The sequence below is a fragment of the Amblyomma americanum genome, chromosome 2 (assembly GCF_052857255.1).
Source record: "Amblyomma americanum isolate KBUSLIRL-KWMA chromosome 2, ASM5285725v1, whole genome shotgun sequence".
Lineage (NCBI taxonomy): Eukaryota > Metazoa > Arthropoda > Arachnida > Ixodida > Ixodidae > Amblyomma > Amblyomma americanum.
In genome coordinates, this window is record NC_135498.1 from 132,135,035 (window position 1) to 132,151,571 (window position 16,537).

At 49.6% G+C, this 16,537-nt stretch overlaps 1 protein-coding gene across 6 annotated transcripts in view; it reads right to left on the reverse strand.

Moving 5' to 3' along the window:
- The window catches only part of LOC144121806 (monocarboxylate transporter 9-like), a 73,998-nt gene that overhangs the window by 16,570 nt on the left and 40,891 nt on the right, over window positions 1-16,537 (reverse strand). For all 6 annotated transcript variants that reach the window (XM_077655208.1, XM_077655205.1, XM_077655204.1 and 3 more), the window contains one exon: window positions 13,814-14,821. In XM_077655208.1, the coding sequence (XP_077511334.1) occupies window positions 13,814-14,821 (1,008 nt within the window). The remainder of the gene's footprint in view (window positions 1-13,813; window positions 14,822-16,537) is intronic.

Genomic DNA, 16,537 nt, shown 5'->3' on the forward strand with positions numbered 1-16,537 from the left:
GAGGACGACGGAGGACACCGATGCTGCCGAATCTTGGGGGGATGCTTCCGTCATTGTTGGCCGTGGTAGGTATCGTCCGCTACGTAGTTCCGTCTTGACGCATCTCCACCGAAGAGTTACGGGGAAATGCTATTTACATTTATTTACAAGTGTTGGAGGTTAGAATAAACAGTTCCTAGCAGGGAGCACCAACACTTCTCCTTCTTCTTCTTCTTCACCCCAGGTATATGGCACAGCGCAAACAGGGAGCTTCTTCTCCTTCACCCCAGGCATATTATGCATTAACCTCCTCTTCTTTGTTCGTCCTTTCACGCGAGAGGCCACTTCGTCTCGCACTGACACTTCGTCGTAACAATATGCCGTCTGGAAGTGGCTTAGGAAAAGAGCCGTTTGCCCTCGTACAGGTGTACCACAGTGGAGGAGCAGATGCTTCCCATTTTGCATTTAAAGCGAGGATGCGGCCTTCAACAAGAAAAAAAAATATTTCTGGGTCGATTTACAAGAAAATTTTCAAAGCATATTGTCACATTGTGGTGACCGCAGTCTAGCAGTCTAGAAGAAAGCGAAAATGGCTTCCCAAAGGAACTGCTTATTGGGCGGACCTGCGCCCACTAAACTGAATGACAAGGCGGCGGTGATATCAATGAGCGTGCTCATGGCTGCTGCCCTCGGCTATGCTCAGTTTAAAGCTAACATCGAAATTTTAGAAAATGCTTACAACGTACCCACAACTGCCTGGAACCACGAAGGATTTATTCCAACCCTGGTGTGATCAACCGAGATAAACCTGGTGGCATCTTGCATCACAAACGAAGCGAAAAAGCCTCGTGAGGCAGCTTTCAAGAATGAACAAACATCCATCACAAAGTTTTCGGTCAATAATATAAATAATTTTATTACTGCACTAACAATATCTCACTCTTTTATCTGCAAAAAATCGTTTTCTATTTAAGATATCTTCCTTTTAATCTTGCGGAAAAGCTTCAGAGTTAAGAAAATGTGGCAGAAGCTTGTGGCTAGCCTGATCGTAGACTCATTGAGTTCTTACTGGCGTATGACAAATCAAGAAATTCTGGGAATTTCTTTTTGCAAAGAACGAACTTTATTTCGAATATATGCTTTTCAGTGTCCGTTGAGGTGTCTGCAGCGGGAAGAAAATTAAATAAAAATATTTAAAATTGAAAACTTTGAAAACACGGAATATCTTTGCCCACACTATTGTCATAGGCATGCAAAAATACAAACTGCCTTTAATTACATTAAATGGTCTGAAATAATTCTGCTCAATAAAGTGGGTACTTGGGCAGAAAACCGGAACAGATAAAACGCTGTCGTTTGAGCCTTTCCTTTCAATACTCCACCGCCGCGGTTCATGAGATAATTTTTTAAAAGTATTTCCCGGTTGATTTCCGCAGCGACACTTCGGAGCAGCATAAAAAACGAGGCATACCACCGGGTAAAACAATGGCCCAAAAATGAATTTTTGGAGGCATTTTTTGGAATTTAAAAGCCACCTTCCCCTCCTAACATCTTGGAAACTACGTACAATGCAAGTGCACGGGACCAAAATATTGTTATTTGGCTGGCTGACTCCCTTTTTGGGCAGCCGCTGTCTCAACATTCATTTATTCGGACATTGTATTTCTTTGTATACAACTCACGAACGTGGGGTGAAATTGCGCATGCCTGCTCATTTTAAGTTTCGGATCTCTCCTTCAGTACACTGCGGAATGGAAAGGAGGACGCCGTGAGCGCTGTTTATTTTCTCCTGCAGGCAGTGCTTGAGGCTTTCAATGCCATGTTGATTTTCGGTTCTGCTAACCCCAACTAAGAGAATACGTCTACTTAGGGCAGGTAGTGGCCGCTCATCTGGATCATGAGAGGGAAATAACTAGAAAAAGAAGAATGGAGTGGAGCGCATATAGCAGGTTCTCTCAGATCATGAATGACAGTTCACTAATATCTCCCGAGAGAAAAGTATACAAACAGCTGTATACTACCGGTACTCACCTATGGTGCAGAAACGTGTAGGCTAACGAAAAGGGTTAAACGTAAGGACAACGCAGCACGCCATAGAGGAAAAAAATTGCTAGCGGTTTAACTCTGCTTAACCATGGTCGAAAGCAAAAAGCTGCAACTCCCCGGCTACCTTTGTACACTGTAGTAGGCATTTTTTTATTTGTTAAACATCTTGCTTTCTTTGAAACGACATTAAAAGCGCTCACAGAAGACAGTATATATTTAATATAGCTTCGGAGATATTTACAACCATGTTATTGCTCGTTGTATGCGGAGATATGGCACCAAATCCGGTTCCAAACGACGCGCAAACCCTGCAGATAATTTCAGAAAGGCAAATTGAAAGAGAAATTGTTTTTTTTGGGGGGGAAATCAAGCTTCGCAATATGAGACAGGCGCGGTTTCCTTTTCTTAAGACCAACTTTTATTTTCGTTCTCTTAAGGCGCGGTTCGGGTGTACACGAAGATATGTGAGACAGGTGTACTTCCTTTCCTTAAAACAACTTTCATTTCACTTCCTTTACGATGCGGTTCGGGTGTCTTTAGAGATATGTGAGAAAGTTGTCATTTCGTTTCCTTAAAACGAACTTTATTTCATTTCCCTTTTCTTAGGGGCGCGGCTCGGGTGTCCACCTGGACATGTGAGACAGGTGTAATTTGCTTTCCTTAGAACCAATTTTAATTTCATTTTCTGTACCTTACGGGCGCGGTTCGGGTGTCTGTCTCCCCAGCAGGCGTCGCATCGATCATACCTTGCGTTCCGCTGAAAGCATCATAAGTGCACCGGCGTTTATGGAGAATCAACTTTCATGACCTGCGCATGCGATGCCGGCAGACGCGTTCCCGCTTGACCGAAGGTCAAAGTCAAACGTAAAAATTCAAGGTCAAGGATCAAAGCCGAGATAGATGGTTTAACAGCCGCTGGTGTCGCTGCTGTACCTGACCACATGTGTTAAACCTGACTACCACCAGTTATGCTCATGGTTTCACCTCTACCTACATTCAAGGTGAACTTTGCGGCCACCGTGACCTCTAGCTACATTCAACGTCACTCTTGCAACCCCGCTGACGGCTCGAAAAGCTGGCGTAGTGAAGGTCTTCGCTTCAAAATGATAGGTGTAATGTTAAGAGACCGGAAGCAGTCAGAGTGAGAGAGGGAACAAACGCGGGTTAATGACATTCTAGTCAAAATCAAGAGGAAGAAATTGACTTGTAATGCGGAGGCAAAATAACCGCTAGTCCCTAAAGGTTACGGACTGGATTCCAAGAGGAGGTAAGCGTAGCAGGGGGACGATAGAAAGTTAGGTGGGTGGATGAGATTAAGAAGTTTGTAGGGAAACGGTGGCCGCAGCTGGCAAAATAAAGGGTTAATTCAAGACATGGGAGAGGCCTTTACGACGCAGTGGGCGTAGTCCGCAAGATGATGATGAGCCCCAACTAGCGCCCTCTCTCAACGTCTCTTGCCAGGCTAGCATTGGACCAAGTGTCAGACGATTTGGCTACAGTGTCTCTGGCACAGGTTATCCTAGACAAATAATGCTGCGTGGCAAGAAAAGCCTTTCTCTCTTTTCTCCTTGCAGCATATTCCACATGTGGCGTTGCGGCCTTCAGCGAGCATACTTAGAAAAAGTGGACGGGCGCGCGTGTATGAACGAGTTTTTTTTTTCACATAAAGATTCAACTAAAACAATCAATCTATCAGCAGGCTCGCATCTTTGCTTGTTAACGTTTATGATACCGTCAAAAACGTTCCCAACCGGTTTCCGGTGGCAGTCTTAACTACTCGTTGCGAGCGATGGACAAACTTCAAAAGAAAGATTTTTATACGCATTGCAAGCATGAACCGTTACCTTCAATATTTCAATATTATTAAGTTGCAATATTCTGCTGTTACTTAAAAATAAAATAAGCCTACGAGAATCCTGGGCTTGTGTCCAACACTTCTTCCTGTCCTCTGTAGCACGGGTTATAGGACACTTTAGTTTTCAAACTTTTTCCAGTCCCAGCATACTTTTTGTCCTGAGCTGCACCCACAAGAAAGCAAATAATTGTAAGCTTCTTGCAAATGGAACATATATGTCTTTTATCAAGCCAATCCATCGAGTTCCGCATCACCATCATCATGATCATCAGCCTGACTATACCCACTGCAGGGCAAAGGCCTCTCCCATGTCTCTCCAATTAACCCAGTCCTTTGCCAGCTGCATCCACCCTTCGCCTGCAAACTTCTTGATCTCATCCGCCCACCTAACCTTCTGCTGCCCCCTGCTACGCTTTCTCTTGGAATCCACTCCGTTACCCTTAAGGACCAGCGGTTATCTTGCCTTCGCATTATATGCCCTGCCCAAGTCCATTTATTGCTTTTGATTTTGACTAGTATGCCATTAACACGTGTTTGTACCCTCACACACTCTGCCCTCTTCCGGTCTATTAAGGTTACGCCTATCATGTTTCTTTCCATAGCAGGCTGCGTTGTCGTTAATTTAATGATGAACCCTTTTCGTTAGCCCCCACGTTTCTGCCCTGTAGGTGAGTACCGGTAAGATACAGCTGTTGTACACCTTTCTCTTGAGGGATATTGGTAAACTGCCGTTCATGATTACCCGCCGTATGCACTCTACCCCAATCTTATCCTTCTAGTTATTTCCCTCTCATGATCCGGATCATCCGTCACTACCTGTACTAAGTAGACGTATTCCTCTACCACTTCCAGCCCCTCGCTGTCAATTGTGAACTGCTGTTTCCTTGCCAGACTGTTGAACATTACTTTGGGTTTCTGCATGTTAATTTTTATACCCAGCGTCCTGCTCTGCCTGTCTAACTCATTGATCATGATTTTCAGTTCCCGTCCTGAGTGACTCATCTAGGCAATGTCATCAGGGAATCGCAGATTATTTAGGTATTCTCTATTTGCTCTTATGCCCAACTGTTCCCAGTTCAGGCCTCGGAATACCTCCTGTAAGCAGGCGGTGAATAGCATTGGCGTGCCTTGTGTGCCATGCAAGTTTCCATCATTAGCGACTGTACAGTCGCGATCAATTTCAAGATGATCGCTGGAGCAGCGACCTAAACAAATAGCAGCGCCACGTTACGTCATCACCTTCCGTGGCGAGGAAAGCATCAATGTAGCTTCGCTCTCTCTTTTCGCTGTTCCTTGAGCAGCTGTCACCCCCCTTGTAGCGAGTCGCAGCTTTTCGTCGTTTTTTAAAGCGTCAACGGGTAGTAGTGAGACGGCCCGTGTCGTATTCTTCTGTATAGTGTGGGAGTGGACGCAATCATTTGAAAGGTAATCGTGCGAGCGTCAACCCATGCAAGAAATACCAGCCTTGCGCAGCATTCTTTTTTTTCACCTTTCAGGGATGAAATTACGCTAGCTTCCGTTGCCCTCCGGCTCTTCTACAAAGAGCGGGCTCTCTTCGCATTAACGTTGGTGTCGAAGTTCCCATTTTTCTTAATTCCTGCTTTGTACAGCAGACTGTCGTACCTATTAGCTGTGCGCGGTCAGTGCATGTTAAAGCTCCCCAGGCGTTCGAAATTATTAACGCAAAGGAATATATGGTTGATCAGCAGAAAATTGCGGTGACGGCGGCAGCGTCCAGAAAAAAGCGGCACCGAAAACCTCTAAAGGTAGTGGATCATAGGATGGAAATGGTGGCTACTCTATCTTGCTGCTTGGGTGGGCCCCTATACTTCACTTTAACTGCACACCTGAATTTTCGGTAGCAAAAGAGTGAATGGAGGAAAATCAAGAAAGTGAAGGCGCGGTCTCGTCTTTGTCACTTTTCTTAGTGGGGTCTACCTGAATGGTGCGGGGGGGGGGGGGGAGGGTACACGATATCTGATTACTCATAACTGAGATTGCTTAAGTCAGCCGATTAAAAATCAATCACTGCCCAGCGCCGCACGGAGGAAGGCACAATCCCTGGGAATACGAAAGGGCTACCCACATGGAGATTTTTCTTGCGGAAAACTGGCGTCTGGTCGCCGGCGGCCGGACGCAGGGCGCCTGGCTGTGAGCGCGTACCAATCAGAACGCGAACGCGTCTGACTTCCGCCCGCTTCTACAATATGGCCGTGACTGCCGAAGCGGCCTCTCGCTTCACCACGAACTTGTTGCCGCTACATTGTGCCTCATGTTCACGGAAAACAAATGTCGCGCAAAGCTTTCGCTTTGTCTTTATATGCCCGCAGCAGCACAAAATTTTCGCGATGAAAGGCGCCACATTTTCAGAATACTTCTGGATTTTCAAAGCTGCTATACTTAGGCACTACGCGTCGGTTGACGTCAGAAAGCGCGGGAGGTTCACACAGTTTAACTATTTTGGTTCAGAAAGTGGTCACAAAGAATAATTCGTCCTATTTGTCGTCATTGAATAAATAGCCTAATCGTAAATGCACAACAGTTCTTTTCAGCATTTTACTAAGCATATGGAATCACACCGTTCCTAAATCCTGGCGGCAGCGGTCTGCGCGGCAGCCGCCCGTTTTTCGCCGCTTGTGGTGCTGCACGGCGGTGGTGAGTCGGCGTTCCACCGAGCGGCTCAAAATCCGCAGCGCAAGTTAGCTCCATGTGGTTCGCCCTTAAGGTGGTATGTGCGAGCGGTACGGTTTAATACGTGGAACGTCCACAAGCTGGTTGGAGGGGGACGCGGAAGGAGAGTTAGGGTGCAGCTGCGTGATTTCGTTAATCACACTGTTCAGTTCATCGACATTCCGACTTACCCATTTTTCCGTGTTGGTCTCGATCTGCTACGGGCCTTTTCCCACATCAACTTCCGGGAACAAGTGGATATCCGTTTCGACCAGTTACACTATACGGTACCCTATCACGCGCGCTATCCCGACAAGCTGTGCCTCAGATGTCGCCGACTTTCTCCTCTATGATGTCGTCTTTCTTCATGGCGCTCCTCGTGAAGTGCTTACAGATCGAGGCCCCTGCTTTGTCTCTAAAGTGTTCCACGAGATTCTCCGCTCCTGCTCCACCTGTCACAAGTTCATGACGGCCTACCATCCCAAACAAATGGTCTTCCTGAGCGCATTAATCGCGCCCTGACAGACATGCTGTCTGTGTATGTCTTCGACCGCCATTGTGACTGGAACGTCAGTTTATCATTCCTGACGTTTGCTTACAATTCCTCACGCCACGATACCACCGGATACTCCCCTTCTACGTGCTCTTTGGCCGTGACCTGTTGCTACCTTTTGACAGCTTACTGCCTCATGACCCTTCTGCCAGCAGGTACGCTTGTGACGCCATTGTCCGTGCTGACGCCGCCCGCCAAATCCCTCGGCATCGTCTCTACGCTTCTCAGACCACTCAAAAACGTCGTTACAACCACTATCACCTTGACGTCCACTACCCTCCCGGCTGCCTGGTACTTCTCTGGTTCCCTGCACGCCGTGTGGGATTGTGTGTGAAGCTCCTGCCTTGTTACGTCGGTTCTTACCGCATCTTGAGACAACTGAACGATGTGACCTGCGAACTCACGCCGCTGCACCCGACTTCTCCTTCCGCGTCCCCCTCCACCCAGCTTGTGCACGTCGCCGGTCTTCAACCCTACAACTCGCACACATCACCTTTGGACGCCCAGGTACAGTGCCTTTCTCCGCGTGGCGGAGGGGGGGGGGGGGGGGGTAGTATTACGGTACACAGTCGCGAAGTGAAGACGAAGTTGCTGCTGTCGATGTCTGAAATACGATGGCACGTACCCATGGGTGGGTGGGGGGGGGGTGGTTGGCCAAAAAGAGGACGTTGTTCTGTCGCTGGGCAGTAGACGATGACGAGGACGCTGCATCCAGTGCTTGACCGACATGGGTTTTGGTGTATCTTCTGAGTGCGGCCTATCGTTCGTGCTGGTGAACTAACCCCGTAATAATATTATCACGATGTGGCGACTGCAGTCCGGAGAGCAGAAAGGCTGGGGAAATGGTGTGTAAGCCAACTTGGACTGAATCACTCGGCGGCGGCGTAGCAACAAGCGTGCTCGCCGGTCGTCGAAGAGAATGTCCGCCGTTGTAGGCCGTGCTCAATTTAAACCTGATAACGAACTTTCTAGAAAAATCGTTAAAAGTTAGTAGAACATTCTGGAACAACGTAGAATCAGCTCTGCCTGGATGCGATCAATCGAGATAAATCTGGTCGGGTCTTGCATCGCAAACACAGCGATAAAGCGGCGTGGCGGCAGATTTGAAGAATGAACAAACACAGCAAAGATTCGCGGCATCACTCCCGTCTCAAAGAAACGTCAACCCGACGCATTGAAACAAATAATGCTACTAGCAACAAATAAATCGGATCGTGCGAAAATAAATATAGAGCGCGGAAATGCAGCCTCCTTTACCGCGTATAATGGGGCTTCAGACGGACGACATGGAGACCTTCTGGTCGTAGACGGCGCTGGGATGCAGTCATTGCTTCAGGGATGACTTCATAATCCTGTTCACCTAGCCGACGAAGAACCTTGTGTGGTCCGAAGTAGCGGCGCAAAAGCTTTTTACTCAATCCACGGCGGCGAATGGGCGTCCAAACCCAGACTTAGTCCTCTGGATTGTATTCCGCGTTGCGTCGTCGTAGGCTGCAGCGTATGGCGTAGGTAAGCTCCTGGTCTTTGATCCGTAAACGGGCAAGCTTTCGAGCTTCTGCCCGTTGAAGGTCGGCGGCGACGTCGACGTTCTCTTCTTCGGTAACGTTAGGCAGCCTGGCGTCTAGCCTGGTCGTGGCCTTCCTGCCATGGAGGAGCCTAAAAGGCGTCATCTGGGTGGTCCCCTGCACTGCGGTGTTGTAGGCAAAGACGACGTAAGGCAGGCTAACGTCCCAGGTCTTGTGTTCGGTATCGACATGCATGGCGATCATATCGGCGACGGTTTTGTTCAGGCGCTCGGTCGGTCCATTGGTCTGCGGATGGTATGCAGTTGTTCTCCGAGGCTGGTTTGGCTGTAACGCAGGATGGCTTGCATTAATTCCGCCGTGAATGCTGTTCCTTTCTCCGTGATGAGCATTTCGGGGGTGCCGTGTCGCAGAAGAATGCACTCCAAGAAAAATTTGGCTACTTGTGCTGCTGTTTCGTTCGGTACTGCTTTTGCCTGGGCGCAGCGGAAAGGTAGTCGGTCGCTATGATGATCGACTTACTTCCAGACGTTGACTTTGGGAAAGGACCAAGAAAATCCATGCCGATGTGCTGAATGGCCCTGAGAGGGGTTCAGTGGGGCTCAGAAATTCTGTTTGGTAGGGTGGGAGGGGACTTTCATCGCTGACAATCTGGGCAGGTTTTCACATAATGTGTGACATCGGCAGACAGTCGTAACCAGTAATACTTGACTTGAATGCGGCGTAGGTTGCGAGTAAACTCGAGATGTCCAGTTGTCGGCTCCTCGTGAGAAGCCTGTAGAACTTCTTCACGGAGACAAGCAGGTACAACAAAGAGGTAGGCTTTGTTCGCTGCGAAGTTCTTCATGAGGACATCATTCTGTACGCAGAACGAAGACCGGCCTCGCTTGAATGAGGCGGGGTGTGAAGGAACTTTGCCTTTCAAGTACTCGATGAGGTGTTTTAGGTCGGGGTCTGAGCATTGCTGCGGGGCAAAAGAGCTAGGGCTGATGGGTCCCAGGAAGTAGCGCTCATCGTCATCCGGCGGCGGCGCATCTAGAGGGGCTCGTGAGAGGCAATCGGCGTCAGACTGCTTGCGTCCGGACTTGTAAACGACGGTGACTTCAAACTCCTGAAGGCGCAGACTCCATCGAGCGAGGCAGCTATAGCGGTCATTCAAATTGGCAAACCAACACGGCGCGTGGTGATCACTGACCACCTTGAACGGTCGTCCGTACAGATAGGGGCGGAATTTCGTCGTAGCCCAGATGATGGGTAGGGACTCCTTCAGCATCGTCGAATAGTTAGCCTCGCCCTTGGAAAGGTAACGGCTAGAGTATTCGATGACTTTCTCCGGCCCGTCGCTTTTTTGAACTAGGAGGGCGCCATAGGCCCACGCTGCTTGCGTCGGTATGAACTTCAATATCGGCATTTTCATCAAAATTCGCGAGGATCGGTGGGGACATTAAACGACGCTGAAGTACTTTGAAGGCTTTTGCTTGCGGCGCTTCCCGTTTAAATGGCATGTCTGCCTTCGTCATTTGGGTCAGGGGTTCTGCGATGCACGAAAAGTTTTTCGCAAACCGTCGGTTATATGTGCACAGTCGGAGGAATCTGCGGACTGCTTTCTAATCGGCCTGTGGTGGAAACTGTTCAATAGCAGCTGTCTTCTGCGGGTCTGGGCATACTCCCTCCTTGCTAACTATGTGGATTAGAAGCAGCAGCTCTTCATTGGCAAAGTGGCACTTCTCTGTTTTCAAGGTTACGCCAGACGACTTGATGGCGTCTAGTACTGTTTGATGTATTTTGAGGGGCTCTTCCAAGTTCGAGGCAAAGACAACGGCGTCATCCTAAATATACCAGGCAAATTTGCCACTTCTGGCCTGCCAGCACTGAATCCATTACTCGCTGAAACGTCGCTGGTGCGGAACAGAGACCAAATGGCATCACCTTGAACTTAAAGAGCTCATCCGGAGCGATGAATGTTGTCTTCTCGAGATCTCATTCATCGACCTCAATTTGCCAGTAGCCGCTCTTGAGGTCCATCGATGAGAAATACTTTGCGTTGCAGAGCCGGTCCAGTGTTTCGTCGATGCGGGGGAAGGGGTAGACGTCCTTCTTTGTTATGTTGTTCAAGCGGAGGTAATCAATGCAGAATCGAAGTGCGCCGTCTTTCTCACTAGAACAACCGGTGCCGCCCATGGGCTGTTTGAAGGTTGGACGACATCGCCGCGAAGCATTTCTTCCACTTGGTCCCGGATGGCTAGTCGTTCTCGTGGCGACACAGGGTAGAAGCTTTGACAGAGGGGTCGGGCGTGCTGGCCGTTTATAATGCGATGTCTGGCAATTGGTGTTTGTTGGACATTTGCCGATGACGAAAAACACTCGCTGTAGCTTCGAGGCAGATTGCGGATCTGGTCTTGCCTGTTCTGGGGCAGGACAAGGTTGATGTCGAAAGTGGGCGAGTTCTCTTGCGCAGGCGAATCTTCTGCAGAGGGGTCGGAGAGGGCGAAGGAGTCTCGTACGTAGGATATTTCGTCGAAGAAAGCAATCGTCGTTCCTCTAATAATGTGCCGATATTTTCGCTGGAGATTGTGAGCAGTACTTCGGCCTGGCCATTGCCGAAATGTGCGATGCCTCTTGCGATACTGATTCCTCGATCTAGAAGCAAGTGCATGTTCCCCTCGATGATGGCTTCAGGGTTAATGGCTTTCATGGCGCCTGCGGTCAAGATAACGCTTGAACGAGGTGGGACGCTGACTTCTTCCTCCGGGACACTCATGGCGACGTGATTTTTCAGAGTTTTCATCGAAGGGATTGCCTCGTCCGTTGAAAGCGTGATCAGCTTGGATCGCAGGTCGATGATCTCCAGATGCTCACTAAGGAAGTCGATGCAGAAGATCACTTCGCGGGAACATTGCCGTAGCACAACGAAGGTCGCAGGATAGGTATGTCCTTTGACAGTCACTCGCACTGTGCAACGTCCTGATGGCGTAATGAGGTGGCCCCCTGCGGTGCGAATTTGTGGGCCATCCCAAGCGGTCATGATTTTCCTCAGCTGCGCAACGAATGTTCCATTCATCACCGAGTAATTGGCTCCTTTTTCGACTAAAGTGGTAACTTTCCGGCCATCTGTAGTCACTTCTAAGACGGATGTCCTGGCTCTTGCATTGCACGTCGCCCCTTGCGCCAGGTCACGGCTTCCTCGTGTATACAAGTCGAGGGTTGGGTGTGTCGTCGAAGCTTTTCTTGGCGGCGGCGGCGTTTTGACGGCAGTTCGCGTCGTTGTCGGGGTTGTCATTTTGGGCGGCGTCGGTGCAGCGAGTGTAGCTTCCTCATGCGGCATGGTTGGTGGAGGATTTTCAGCGTTTCGCACATGAGCAACCTCACCTCCAAAGTGTGCTGTCATTACTTTTTCCTACAGGGGTGCGGAGACCTTCCTGGTACCGCGGCTGCCTATCTGCGGCGTGGCGAAGCAAAGCGCGAGGTTGACGGCTATGGTGAGTGCGAAAGGCGGTTCGGCGCGTACTCCTCTAGACGCAGGCACTCGTCGAATTCTTGCGAACGTTGGCCGAAGCATGGTCGTGGGGCGTCGACGGCAATTCCTCGAAGAGCGATACGTCGGTACGGGCAGTGACGAAGAATATGGCCGGCCTCACCGCACTGAAAGCACAAGAACCGGTTGTCGGAAGTCCTCCAGGCATCGCATTTCCTGGGGCTTCAGCGGCGCTCATAGGCTGGGCGGGCGGGGGAAGGGACGCGTCGTTGAGGAGCAAGTTGTTTATGTCGGAGGACGTTGAGGTTGTCGTTGGGGCTGAGGAGTGCGTACTGCAGCTGCGTAGGTCATGGCCTGGGTTTCTGAGGCCGTCGGGGTGCCAAGTGCCTGTTGCACTTCTTCCCGTACCTCACCCATGAGAGTAGTTGCTTGGGGCTGCGGGAAGGAGGGCAGCAAGCGGCGTAGCTCCTCGCGGACGATTTCGCAGATAACCTCCCGCAAGTTATCGCTGTGGTTGTGGTCGTGTCCGGGCGGATTGCACAGAGAGAAGAATGGCGGTTATACTGCCGAGCCCAGATGTTGAGAGTCTTGTCAATCGTGCAGGCTTCTTGCATGAATTGGTCGGCTGTTTTTGGCGGCTGACCCAGACGAGGCTGCCAAACAGTTGTTCTTTTACGCCGCGCATTAAAAGCTGAACTTTCTTTTCCTTGGTCATCCGGGGGTCGGCGTGGCGGCAAAGGCGCTTCATCTCTTCAATTTAACCGCGGACGGGCTCGTTCTGAAGATGGATCCTGTACTCGAAAAGTCGTTCAGCTCTTTCTTTCCTCACGACGCTGGTGAATACTTTCAAAGTTGCTTCTTGAATAGTCCCCATGTCGTTAGGGACGACTTGTGGCTTTCGTACTAGGTACATACGTGCTGAACCCTCAAGTGTGAAAAATATGTGTCGAATTTCGGCCGCATCATCCCAATTGTTGAATGATGCCACGCGCTCAAATTGGTCCAACCATTCTTCGGGGTCTTCGCATAGGTATCCGTTGAAAGTTGGCGGCACCCGCGGCTGTTGCAGTATGATTGGTGTCGACATGTTTGGCGAGGTTATGGTGCTTGGAGCAGCGTCTTTTCGTTGTCGGGTGTGGTCCGGCAGGGTCCGGAACTCAGGCTTCTCTCGCTGAAGACGTCTGCTGGCTCGGTTAACTGCTGGTTCGCCCTCCGGCGCGAAGCTCAAAGGGCTGGTGTCCAGTCTTGAAGGGGGCGTCCGGAACATGGAAGGCTACGCAGCACCTCCAACAGATGTCACAAAGTGGTGATTGCTGTCCGGAAAGCAGAGAGGTTGTGTAATGGTGTCTAAACAATACTCTTTATTTGGGCTGACTTGCGCCCACACTGGACTGAATCACTCGGCGACGGTGTAGCAACAAGCGTGCTCGGTGGTGGTCGAACAGAAATCCCACCGCTTTCGGCCGTGCTAAATTTAAAGCTGATAGCGATCATTCGAGGTAAAGTGTTTAAAGTTATTAGAACATTCTGGAACAATGTATAATCAGCTCTGCCTGAATGCAATCAATCGAGATAAATCTGATCGCGTCTTGCATCGCAAGCAAAGCGATCAAACGGCGTGGCGGCAGATTTGAAGAATGAACAGACACTGAAAAGATTCGCGGCAATATGATGAAAACGCAAATAATGAGGAAACACGGGAGAACACTTACCTACAATCAAAGGCTCGCAAAAGGTGAGGGGCAACGATGCCAGGCCCATGAGACCCCAGGAAACGGCGATGGCATGAACACCCAAGTAGTCGGCAACCAGGACCGGCTTGAGAGTGCTCACGTAGCCCAGCTGAACTCCACTAAAGAATGTTACCGCTGCAGTAGAAGCAGAGCTGTACACGTGGGGCATTAGGCCGAAACAAACCGACAGTAAAGTGAAGCTAAGCGCTGCAATAAGACAACGCTTGCGTGAAAACTTGTCAGACACGATTGGTATGAGCGCGTAACCGCATAAAGCACCCAAGGACAGGTATGACAAAAGCTGGGAGGAGTCCTTCGGTGGCAGTTGTTTGTCCCTACCGTAGTCTACGACAGTTGAGCCTAGTAGAGGGAGCGTGAAATCTGCAGCAACCATGGCTACCAAGATAACATAGAAGCATGGTTTTCTGAGAACAAACGCAAGTTGAGCAATGATTCTATTCATGTCATCACCATGTGCAAAAGAATCCGACTGCTGGGCGCGCTTTTCTCGCGATGCCGGAAGTCGCGGTTCTTTGTGCGACTCGTCTTTCTCTCTGATTGCACTAGCCCTCGTTGCTTTGTCAACAGGCTTTCCTGATATGCTATTCTGTTCGCCCTGAGCACGTTCGATGAATTCATTTTGCATGCTCTGTGTGCCTTCTAGCGTTGTTTCACCGGAGATAGTCATGCCTGCTTTGTTTTTTGCTAGAGTACAACACCAGCGACAGAAAAACTGAGGCCAGGTGAGCGGTCGGGGGTTTCGAAGCATCAGTGTCAAGGGAATTAGGTTTAACAATAGGCCCCCGGTCACTAGTAAGCAACCCTGGACGCCGTAAGTGGACGCCAGATGCGACAACAGCGAAGGCCCGATGGCTCCGGTGAGAGACACTCCAAAAAACTTGATTCCGGCCGCAGTGTTCTGGTAGGATTCGAAGTATGACACGATGTAAATTGAGCTTCCGATTATTAGAAGTCCAAAAGATATTCCTGTAAAGAAAATAATCATGCAGAATGACAAGTTACAGCCCGTCTTGATAACAGATATGCAGAGTGCCTAGTGCCTAGTGCGAACATTAGGGCCAACAAAACTTGAAACGGCCGCTTGCATCTATCTTGGAAAGTAGTTTATTGTTGTTAATACGGCTAATTTCATTTTTGTACTTTGTCTCTCAAGTATTTCAAGTTTTTTATGAACATAAGTGCCGAAGGCCTTGAGGCCGTATTTTTGTAAGTATCCATGATACCGTTTATTTCGTGCTGCGTCAGGGGGACGCAGCATCAGATCAAACCGCGAGTGGCCAGTCACAGAAATCACAAGGTACCGAGTCCCAGCGTTCAGGGTAGACTTCGCCACTGGCCGCACTCGCCGGCTCACCATTGGGTGGTATGTGTGCCCAGCGGTGGGGTCCGGGCGCCAATGAGTCAATAGTCCTGTCATTTCGCAGGGACGCTTTAAAGACTCGGATACGGCACCTAACCAGTGGCCTCTGCTAGAGAACTAAATGGACTCGAAACGCAAACTGGATAATAGGTTACAGTCCCCGGCTAATGTACTGGACATTATCTGTTAGCTGTATGGCTGCCGTCGGTTTCCAATTCTCAGTGTGGGAACTCTTGACTTCTCAAATCTTTTCTATAATTTTGATAGTACCGGCACCGATATGTGACGTAAGCAAGATGCTGTGGAACTGCTGTCGCCTGCGGGGGGTAACATCTGGTGTACGGCCAATGGGGATGCAAGCAACAAATGTTTTGAAAGGAGTTTTCTCATTTCGCAATGTACCTGTACGGTCATCCCGTCGTGAGAAAAAAAATCAGAGAACACCCGAGAATAGAATGCGAATAAACGAAACGCCGTTCCGGACGTCATATATATTTAAACCACGATCATGCCCTTGTGCGGGAGTCACCACCGGGTGGGGTATCGGGCAGAGCCGCCGCCCGTGCAGACGCAAGTAAACAAAACATTGCGAAATAATTCTGTGTTTTCACAGAGCACCCATGAATGCAGCTGCTCGTTGACCGCTGGCTAGTACTTTAAAATGTGCTTAAAATTACTTATCAACATTTGGAAGCTGACATCTCTTTTAAACGTCATTATAAACGTTAGTTGTGAGGCCGGACGCACCCGACACAGCGACTGGGTGCCAAGTTAGCTAGGTCTCTCCCTCCGAAATGCGCAATCTTCACATAGAATGGGGCAAGCTGTGGCGTGCTCTTAGTTTGTTCGAGACTACAGTCGTTCGAATTAGAAAACCTCGACAGCTCAACATGATAGGCAGTATCCAAACGTCGTGTTATGTAAACCCCGTACCGTAGGAGACAACGGCGGAAAGGAATAGCGGCCGCCTCCGGCGTAGGCAAGCACCTCCTATGTTTGTAAGCACTGTGCTCGTCTATAGGTAATGTAGTGACAGACATAAATGGTTTATGGTCTATGGGGGTTTAACCTCCCAAATCAACTCGGGCTATGAGGGACGCCCTAGTGAAGGTCTCTGGAAATTTCGACCACCTGGTGTTCTTTAACGTACACTGACATCGCGCAGTGCATGGGCCTCTAGAGTTTCGCCTCCATCGAAATTCGGCCGCCGCGGCCGGGATCGAACCCGCGTCTTCCTGGTCAGCAGCCGAGCGCCATCACCACGGAGCCACCACAGCGGCTCTTGAAAGACATAAATTACTTATTATCTTTTCCCACGGGGT